Raw genomic sequence first — 11,217 nt, forward strand, 5'->3', positions numbered from 1 at the left:
AGGGGTCTTCTACAAGGATATGCATTATCCACTGACAGGTTGGGACAGACTGGACTATGGATAATCTAACAGCTTTACAAGTGATTATGGACAAATACATCAGAGTCCGGGGTGGAAAGGTATATGCTGCCTTCATAGATTTTTCCACAGCATTTGATAAAGTTGACCGCCACCTGCTGTGGAGGAAACTATTGTTTTTGGGCATCCCACCTTTACTTTTAGATTTAATTCGGGATCTCCATACGGATACCTGGTGCAGAATATTGTTGGGAGGAGAAAGAGGCTTGTCAGAATCCATTCCCTCGGCCAATGGATTCAAACAGGGCTGTTTGTTGGCTCCTTTATTGTTCTCCCTTTACGTTCACGATCTCCCTCAAGTTCTATCTTTGAGCAGTGGAATTGCTCCTGTATTGGGGGATAAAGCTATTGTGTGTTTAATGTATGCTGATGACATATTGTTGTTAGATTTGACACCGAAAGGGTTGAACAAGCGTCTACAGGCATTACATGTTTTCGCAGAGTCGCACTTTCTACAGATAAACATCTCTAAAAGTAAAGTTATGTGCATGTCGGGGAAGAAAAAACCTGCTCATGGGAGTTTCGTATGGACATTAGGTGGCCATAAGTTAGAAATCGTAAATTCATACGTATTTTTGGGGAAAATAATTTGTGGTAATATGAGTGACAAGGCCCATATTGAAAATAATATGCGCAAGGCTCTGACGCAGGGCAAGGGTCTAAACGCTCTCTACAAAGTCACAGGAAAACGTCATTTTCCCTACTTGTTAGTAGCTTTCCGAGCAAAAATCCCTGCCTCATTACTGTACTGTACTGAACTCATTGATGTGAGCAACTGGGGTTTCCTCCACATTATTGAAGGTAGACTCTTGCGACAACTATCCTCCGTTAATTCCACCTGTTCTGTGGCCTCTCTTAGGCTTGAGTTTGGCATAAGAAGTAGCTGGGTCCAAGGTCTAGCTGGGATAGTCAGATGGGTCTTCTATCTAGCTAAATGCGAACCCTCCACGTTAAGACATCTCATTCAAAAGGAATTACTGGGTCCTTTAAAAGAACTTTCTCCAATCGTAAAAAACTTTAGAAAGGCGGTCTCTTTGTTGCGATTGGAAGAATCCTCTTTGTTTTCACTTTCTTCTTATCAATTAAAGGCATTATTAAAATCAGCAACCTGGAGGTTAAGCTTTATGTTGGATAGAGATTCTATTGTATCAAAGAAAAGCAGTCTGTCGGTGATTAATTCCTATGTTTTTAAATCCATGCAATACTATGTATCTTGGAATCTTCCACATGGCATTCGGCGTTTTTGGTACTTGCTAAGACAAGACATGTTACCCTTGAATAATCTCCTATCCAAATGGTATGGTTCTTCCAACATATGTACTTTGTGTAACCATTCGATCCAAGACCTCTCCCATGTTCTGTTTATTTGCCCAGCTTTGTCAAATTCGCGGCGTAAGTGGATAAGACCAATTTGTTTGAAATTAGGTATTCTATCTGCCAATGCATTTTCTGAAGCGATCCTAAGCCCCCCTAATGAAATGTTTTGTTCTAGAATATTTAACTTTTTTAAATGCTTTTTGAATTTATATTAATCAGGTCGGTCATCTTTACTTTGTAACAACTGAATGATTTTATATATTTGTACTGTTTTGCTGTTGCACTTTTTATGTGGACCTCTCACGAGTTCCAAATCATAAAATAAAAACTTGAAACTTGAGTGAAGTGAACTTGCTTTTGGTACATTGAAAATCAATGCAGTTTTTAAATAAGGTTGAACAAAATCAGGCAGATGTTTAAGCTTTGGTTTTCAGAAATGTTTTTGAGATTCAGAGTTAAATCAAATCGAAATAAGTTTATTTTTTCTTTAGCAATGTGCAAATTAGGAATATAATGATTTTTAAAATGTTTGCAGAATGTTATCTATTGCCTACCAGACAGCACATAGTGTCTCTTTATAAGAAGACCTGTCAGCTTGCAGTGGGCTTAGAGCAGGACAGTGTTTACCACTGGTTGAATTTATTGTCACTCTCATTTCTTTCTTCTTATTCATCAGCTTGAGTGGGCTATCTTTCCTGTTCTTCTCTTTGTGCCTCCTCTGTCGATGGTGGAAATTACTTGTCATTCTAATATAGCAGTTTTCCTGAAATTAAATGCATTGCACTAATGCAAACCAAACTGGTGCTAATTTAGAGAGTCTAGGCCTCAGACTCCAACATGGCTGTGACATTTGTTCTTCATGTTTTGTACCATGTAGAGAATCTTGTATTTTCATGCCTCAGTAGAATAATGTTGGATGAATCTTTCCCAGATAAGACAATGACTTTCCCAAGAATATTAACTTCTTCTTTCAGCAAAATTGTAGCATCCATGGTATAGCCAGGCTGTCTTAATAGAATTAAGTAAACATTTACCTTATTTGTTCTAGCACAAGTAGAGTTCATAAGAAGCTTCATGTTATAGGAGACTTTTGAAATGTATTCTTCTGCAACTGTTTCACATTGCTTGATTCGGATTGTTCCACGCAGTGGGAGTCATGTACAACAGTGTTGAGTGTGTGAAATCCTTTGTTCAGAACTCTATAAAAGTGCAGTCTTTTTCTATGCATGAGGGCTCTCTTCCAATGCATAATTTGTAGATAAAAAATAAATAAAGTGCCATGGCCCTCGTCAGGAGGCTACTGCTGCTTGCCCCACTCATTGTCCCTGCCAGCGTTGCCAATGACAATACCATCTCATCTACTAACCCTCACACTACTACAAGTAGGACAATTCAAACTATTCTATGCACCCTAAGCTAGACGAATTGCTTGGGCGGCAGTTATTAATCAATTTAAATGGCTATTGAATTTATAAACAACAGTTTTTGTGCTCATCACTAAATTTGGTATGCAGCGCCACCATGTGGCAGACTGTCATAAATGCTAGTGTTGACAATTAAGTGCCAGTGCTGTACACTGGACACCACCGGCTCAAATTAAGCACTGCTCTTTTCTTCTTAACCTTAGGAGGCAGTTCCCTATCATTTTTGTGAAGCCCAGGGGGTTTCATGTGTTAATTTTGACTGACATTGAGAATGCAACAAGAGAACCAGACTAAGTCCGGAGTTCCAAAATCCTACAGGGATTAACACTGCTCCTTGTCAATCAGACACACTAATAGAACCAGGAGGAGTATGACAGCACAGAAACAGAAATACTGGATTGAGGGAATCCCATGTACTCTGACTATATGTAGGTGTTAGACCTAAGGGTGGTCTTCCCCCAAACATTTTGCCTTCCGCCTCCATTTTTGCTGATCTTGTTTTTGCTTGCCTTAGGACTCTGAGCACTTTACCACTGCTAACTAGTGCTAAAGTGCATGTGCTAGCTCCTTAAAACATGGTAACATTGGCTAACCCCCCTCAACCAGTGACCCAATGTATTACACTGATGTTCAGCAGTGAGGATTTGAACTTGTGTCTGTGCAGTGCCATACAGTAATCCTGTGTGACACTATGCTCTCTTTGCTAGCCACCAGGTGCAACTGGTGGATTCTTTGATGGTACAGCCTCTCTTTGCTTGTCCCTCTATGCATCAGAGCAGTCCTTCTTCATTCCTTCCTGCAAGTTGGTCGAGATTTGAAGTCTGGGTGCTAGCAGTGCCCGCTTTATGCTCAGAAAGTAACCTCAGGGGAAGATGTGGTTGGTAGCCAATGGGCTGCCATGTTCCCTCCCATGTGGTGACTGCTTCCTGTGGAGTTTGGCATCTGGCCCTCTCATTATCCCAGGATGCACTATTCTGCCAACTCTCAAGATGCAAGACCTCTCTCTTGGTGTTCAGACCTCCCTAGCCCACCCTTGGGTGGTAGCTACTTCAGGGTTACACACCCATGGGGAAAACGGTTTGGCAACGGATTTCCCCTCTCTGTTTCCCGTGCCAGCCTGTCTATTTCAACAGTGGGGCAGCCTTTCCCTTGATGTCACACATCTGCCCTTCTGCCTTGGAAGCCTGCCTTTTGGTGCTAACTCCCAAGTGGCTTCCAGCAGCAGGGAAGTGACACCTCCTTGGCCTGCAATCCCTTATTGTTCTCCTTCCTAAGAGTCATTTGCACATCTTTCCAGGAAGGCAGTGGGCTGTTTCCTGGTGCAGGCCCCATTTATGCCCAGTAAGGCAAATGAGTTTTAAAGGCAACAATGTGGCAGGATTGCTAAAGCTGCACACTGTAACAAGTTACATTAATTCCGACTTGAGATGCAAGTCTGACAATGGTATGACTGGTTTGATACCTTGGAGTGCCTACTTTGGTTGCACCATTCTGAAGATAGAACAGCTGACGAGTCAGTGTTTAACCCTGTAATCACCAATTAGGCAACCTAGGGGAAAATGAATAAGATTTTGCACCGTGTTTGCGCCAAAAAATAGCACTGCTTTGCATTACTTAGCACCGAAGGGGTGTACCCTGGGTGGAGCATAAGCGTTCTCATGCATCCACCCAAGGTTTCTGACATTAAAACCTATTTACTAAATAAAGTAGATAGGGTTTAGCATCAGAAAACTACACCCTTTTGAAGTAGGCTCAACGAAGAAGAAATGCTTTCATTTCTACTTCCTTTTCTGACTTTAACTCTTTTCTGAATTTGTGCTGCACTTTACAACACACATATAAAGACGCAAAAGGGTTAAAGTCAGTCTTTGCATAGTATTTTGTACAGTACAAAACCTATGCTGGACTCATGGAAACACCCTTGTGAAAAAGTTGTCTCCATGGCGCAAGGCAGCTGATTTCAGCTCTAGCGCTGTGGAAAGGGGAGCAGAGTTCAATATTTCTGTAAATATGGTGCTCTCCTCCACTCTCCTTTTCACGCAGCACAGGATTTGTAGTTTTGCATGTTTTACTGTCAGGACATGCAAAGTACATGTCATGCCTGGGTCATCTGTTGCGCACTGCCTTTAGGGCTTGGTAGGCTTGCCAGTGGGGTGACATACACACAAGTCCAGTGTAAGTAGTGGCTTGCCATTGCTTTCAATGTGAAAGTCAGACTAGCAGTGCACAACTGCTCTACCAGTCTGCAGCGGCAGACAGGTTGACTTATTTTAATCAGGGGACTTCCACGGTGGCACAAGCAGAGCTGCAAGCCCTGGGGTACCCTCCTAATGTACTTGCCCTGGGTAGCAGGGTACCATTTACTAGTGAGGTACAGGTAAGTTAGCCATTTCCAGTTGAGTACAGCCAATGCCTCATACTCCTTAGGGTCAGAGCACTGGCACTGAGGCCTGGCTGCCAGACCTCAGTACACACTCACAGTCGAAAAACCAACAGCATCAGTTGAAAAACGTGGGGGTGAAAATACATAAAGAGGCTTTCCTCAGAACCCCCATGAAAGCCATCTTGAAAACACTGACCCCTGAAAAGTATCACCAGCGATTCAGGAACAGCCAGAAACTCCCCAACCAGTCCTGGGTGCATTTCATGGACTACTCTAGCAAGACACTAAATTATTGGGTGTGGGGCAGCAAAGGTAATGACTACAGTGGGTTGTGCAATCTCAGTTTGACAAAGCACATGCTCAGTGTTTGTTTTCCAGAGCTGTGCCAGCACCTAAAAGATAGTAAGCTAACTGACCCAAGGAAGCTTGCTGAGGAGGTGGACCTCTGGGCCAGCACCAGTGTGTCCAGAAAGGTATCAGGGGCAGATTCCTACTAGGCTGGTCAGGGTCCCACCAGAAGAAAGAGGGGTGAGAAAAACTTAAAATAAAGGAGTTCTCAAATGGCCTCCAAAACAATTCCCCGGGAAACAGCAGTAACCAGTCCTAGTCTGAGCCTAAAACTAAGGTATTCATTGATAAGCAGACAAGGAATATTGTCACCCATTTCATCAAGAGCTACAAGATTGGGCACTCCAAGGGTGACTTCAAATGTCCTAAGAGGGTACAGCCCCAACACCAGTGGGCTTCCTCCTGAGTTGGCAAGTGTAGTGCTTGGGGAGGAGGTGGTCCCAGTTAGCTTTGGGGAACAGAGAGAGGTGACCCTAGTTTACCTGGGGGATAAGAAGATGGTGCCAAAAGCTTATATGCCTGCCGATACTTCTAAGTACAGGGACTGGGTTGCATCAATGGCCAATGGGTGGAGGCTCTGAGAGACACAGGAGCCATCATGACTCCTCTAAGATGTCAGCTGGTGTCATTAGATCTGTTACTCCCTATCACATTCTATCAATTCACGGTCATGAACAATCAGGAGAGTCATCTACCGGTGGCTCTGGTTCCCTTTGAGTGGGGGGGGGCCTCAGGTTCTCTAAAAGTAGTTGTGAACCCTGCCATGCCTGTAGATTGTCTGTTGGGCTGCGACCTTGAGTACACTATCCGTAGGGAGGTAGAGGTCAGATCATACTTGTAGATGTTGGGATTGCCTGGATGGGGCTGTATGAAACACAGTCCGTGGCTTCCCGGGAAAGAAGTCAAGGGCACCTGGGCCTGGAACAATGGTCCAGGCAGGTGCCAGACGTGTGGGAGTAAGGTGTGTGGGAAACCAGTCCCTGAAGTTGCTCCAGTCCAGGTTGATGGAGCACCTGAGGAGGGCGCCCCTGAGCCAATCGGGAGGACAGTGTTGCCCTGGCTGACCTGCCTGACCTTGCTGGTTGGCAAATTGAGGATGGACCCACCAGGGAGGAATTCTGAAAGGCGCAGAAGGAGTGCCCCACTCTAGAGGGCTTGAAGGGGCAAGCTGGGGCCCAGGCAGCAGGTGACACCTCTGGAGATCAACTGATCTATTGGGAGAATGACCTTCTATATAGCGAGCCTAAGGTTCCTGGACTTGGGGCAGCCTGTGAGTTGGAGATCAACCAATGTTTCAGTGCTAAAACAGGAAATTCCTGGCTATACAAGACCTTCACCAGGCTTCTTGCCCACTTCTATTGGCCCCGGATGAAGACAGCCTCAGAGGCCTTCTATAGGACCTGTCCCACCTATAAGGCGATTGGTAAGTCAGTAAAAAAGCCCCCTGACCCTGCCACCCATCTGTGGCACTCCCTTTGAGAGGGTAGGCATTAATACTGTTGGACCCTGTGACAGCTTTAGGCAACAGGTTAATCCTGATCTTGGTGGACCACACCGCTCACTACCCAGAAGCCATCCCTCTGAGGTCAGTGACTGCACCTGCAGTGGCCCTGGCCCTGATGGGGATTTTTAACATGTGGGGTTCCCTAAAGTGGTAGTGTCTGACAGAGGCATTAACTTCATGTCAGCATATATATAGTCCATGTGGGATGAGTGGAGAGTAACTTATAGGTTCTCCACACCATATCACCCCCAAACCAACGGTGTTGTGGAGAGATTCAACAAGACCCTGAAGGGCATGATAATGGGCCTACCTGAGCCCATGAGGCGTAAGAGGGACGGCCTCCTGCCATGCCTTCTCTCTGCCTACAGGGAGGTGCCACAGTTGAGTTTACCCCTTTAAACTCCTCTATGGCCACCCTGTTAGGGGATCTCTTAGTTTTGTGAGAGAGGGGTGGGAGCAAGCTTCCAGGAAACACCCTCAAGATGTGGCAGCTACATGCAGGCCCTCCTCGACCAGATGCACCGCTTCTGGAAATGGGCAAATAGCCACCTTGAGGCCAGTCAAGAGGTTATGCAGCTCTCATGTGACCATAAGGCCACTCTAGTAGAGTTTTAATCTGGACAGAAGGTGTAGGTTATGGATCCTGGGGAACCCATAGCTATCCAGGATCTCTGGACAGGCACAAATGAGGTGAAGGAGCATTGGAGGGAGTCCACCTACCTGGTGGATTTTAAGACCACTTTAAGGTTGCCCCAAGTGAACCTCCTTAAACCAAACTTTGAGGAGTACGAAGTGACCATGCTCCTGGTGACAAACAAAGAAGTGAAAGAGGAGAGTGAGCCTTTGCCTGACCTCCGGCTGTGCACGAGCATGATTAGTCAGTGGAGGGTGTCAACCTTTCCCCTACCCTGACTCAAGAACAGCAGAGTGACTGTCCCCGGTTGCTGGGGCAGTTTGCCTATCTGTTCTCCATCACCCCTGGACTCACACCTCTGTGTTTCCATGACATAGACACTGGAGACAGTCCACCTATTAAAAATAAGATTTACAGGTTGTGAGGCAAGGCAAGGGCCAAGATCAAGAATGATCTCACCAAGATGCTGGCGTTATTGAGCCCTCCAACAGTTCCTGGTCCAGCCCTGTGGTGTTAGTCCCAAGACTGCCCCACCGAGCACTACCCCATTAATCAGGTTCTATGTGGACTACAGAGGCTTCAATTACTGATGCACCACGTCCCCCAAGCTGATGAGCACATAGACAGGTTGGGAGCTGCTAAATTTCTCAGTAGTTTTGCTCTGACTATGGGGTCAAAGGAGAGGTCTTCATTCTCAATCCCAGAGGGCCACTTCCAGTTTAGGGTGATGCCCTGTAGTTTGGAGAATGCCTCTGTCACCTTTCAGAGGGTGGTCATCAGAGTCCTAACTGGGAAGGAGGTATTCTGTGCTGCCTAATGGACAACATAGCTGTCTACAGCTCCAGCTGGGAGGAACCTCTGTACCACCTACAGGAGGTGCTTCAGGCTGTGCAGCAGGTAAGCCTGACCATCAAGGCCAATAAGTGCCAGATAGGGCAGGATTCAGTGGTGTATCTAGATCACATGTTGGGTAGGTACAAGGTGCAGCCTCTCCAGGACACAATTGAAACTATCTTGGCCTGGCAACACCCTAAAACCAAGATTGAGGTAAAGGCCTTCCTCGTCCTCACAGGAAACTGTAGGAGGTTTGATAATGAGAATGGCACCATTGTTTCCCCTTTAAAAGAGCTGATTTCAAAGAACCAGCCCAGACAGGTGATCTGGACAGAGACCTGCAGAAAGCTTGTAATGCCCTCAAGGAGGTCCATGTGTACTTCACCCATACTAAAGTCTCCTGATTTATCTAAGGAGTTCTTAGTGCAGAGAAATACTTCAGAGCATGGCCAAGGGGCTCTCTTAACACAGTGAAATAAGATGTGACTAGACCACATGGTAGCCTTAATTGGCAGAAGGTTACTTCCACGAGCACAGAGGTGGAGTGAGATAGAAAGGGAGGCCTTTGCTGTGATTGGGCACTGATGATGCTTAGAACATACCTGTTTTGGACTCACTTCCAGTTTCAGCCAGACAACAGACTCCTCCGAGGGCTAATTCACATGATGGGTGAAAATCCCAAACTGTTGAGGTGGTCCATCTCCTTACAGGGAATGGACTTTATGGTGGAACACCATCTCGAGTCGGTCCACACCAGTGCTGATGGCCTATCCACGTTCTTCTGCCTTAAGGATGATAACTCCCAAAGGGATGGGTCATTCTCCCCACTTTCAGCTGAGAGGGACACATGTTAGACCTCTCAACCATAGGGTGATCTTACCCAAAACCTTTGGCCTTCTTCCTCCATTTTTGCTGATATGTTCTTGTTGACCTTATGACTCTGTGTGCTGTACCACTGCAAACCAGTGCTAAAGTGCATGTGCCTACTCCTTAACCCCTTCCCTGCTCATGACGAGCTCAGCTCGTCATGAGGCACAATGGAGCTGTGCTTATGACGAGCTGACCTTGTCATGAACAATGGGGTTCGATGAAGCTCAGCACAGGAGGGGAAAAGTCATAGCAGCCAAGGTGTTAAAACATGGTGACATTGGCTAACACCCTCAACCAGTAACCCAATTTCCTACAGCAGGGAACACAGTTTGGCGACCCCAGGCCAGGTTAGCCATCTTCACATACATACATTAGCCCACTTAGTTATGATGCCTGACCAAGCAGAAAAGCAGGTTCACCATCAGGGGCACCTGTGTGAGGTCCCTGCCTGCCAGAACATCAGGAGAATCCTGTAAACAGGCTCCGCACAGGAGGAAGTTGCTTTCAAGAGGACAGGGCAATGTATTTACTTTAATGCAATTTTCCTTATGGGAAATATATAGGCCTTTTCCCACATTGCACCTAGAAGACCTATTTATGTTTTTTTTGTTTTTTTTGTGGTCACGTAGCACCCCTAATGCCTCTCTGCAGGCAAGGTGGTGGCCAATTTGTCTTATTTCATAGTAAACAATGCATTTGACTCTTGCAGTTTTCACTGTTATGCTACTGAATAGATTGCATTTCAACAGGTGTCTCTGCTTATGTAATGTATGTGGTCATTCCCGACCCTTTCATTTAATGCACAATAGTTTTAATTGACAATTTAAATATAAATGTAATGTCATCATTTTCACAACGACAATAAGAAAATGTACATTTGCCTCATTTTGATGTCACCTATCAATACATATGAAATCATGCACTCAGTTATTGAAGAAAGTTTGTTACATCTTTCAACAGAGTTCTTCTTCTGACACAGAGAAGGAAGTGGGCAGAAATTTACACCGAAAGGGATTGCGTCGGAGTTCCAGGGTTGGTTACCGAGACATGAATGGATTTGCAAACAGTACATCTACTGGAACAAGACCAAAAGAAGATTCAGCTGTGAGTACAGTAGGCTTGTTTGGTTAACTAATGATTGGGTCATCTTTTACTGTGTAGTAATTTTTAGTTTTCAGTGTGTTACCTCCCATCCTGTAGACATGTTTGTTGTGCTAGTGGGCTGGGTCATGATGGCACCTGTTGTAAATAGATGTAGGTAGATGACAAGATAATTCTAGTTGATTACATGTAGATTTATTGTAGGACACGGCTGAGTATACACCTCGCCAGCTGACCAGACCATCAACTGACACAGGTAGAGGCCATATTACAAGAAGAATCAATATACAACAGCACCCTCCTTTGAATCGACAAGACCAATCAAGTGATACCATCATTGTAGTCCCTTTACTTATTAAACTTCTGGAAAGATCTGTCCTGAATATTGAGATTTCCACAAATGTACTCAATAAATATGCAAAAAATAGTGTATTTTGAAATACAATTTCATTTTAACGTGATATCGGCATCCATCATGAATTGCGCCTCCACTGTTGTTAAGATTCAACTACTGAACATTCCAAAGATTTGAACATTTCTCTTTAAACAATCAAAAATCACCGAGCAACAACCCTGGTATCGGCAATCATGATTACTGCAATTTACTCCTAGTTAGTCTTTAAAAGTATTTCCTCGTGTATCTCAACAAAAGCTTTAACTTAACTGCTTCACACCACTTTTTACTCTACCTAGGTCTAAATCTACTCGTCAATATCACTTTTGC

General features: G+C 44.9%; 1 protein-coding gene across 1 annotated transcript in view; it reads left to right on the forward strand.

The window, feature by feature from the left end:
* The window catches only part of LOC147698519 (uncharacterized), a 308,742-nt gene extending 298,219 nt beyond the window's left edge, over positions 1 to 10,523 (forward strand). The window contains exon 3 of the mRNA XM_086936251.1: positions 10,353 to 10,523. Within this exon, the coding sequence (XP_086792377.1) occupies positions 10,353 to 10,523 (171 nt within the window). The remainder of the gene's footprint in view (positions 1 to 10,352) is intronic.
* The last annotated feature ends 694 nt before the right edge of the window (positions 10,524 to 11,217 follow it).

Source organism: Lissotriton vulgaris, chromosome 8 (genome assembly GCF_964263255.1).
Source record: "Lissotriton vulgaris chromosome 8, aLisVul1.2, whole genome shotgun sequence".
NCBI lineage: Eukaryota > Metazoa > Chordata > Amphibia > Caudata > Salamandridae > Lissotriton > Lissotriton vulgaris.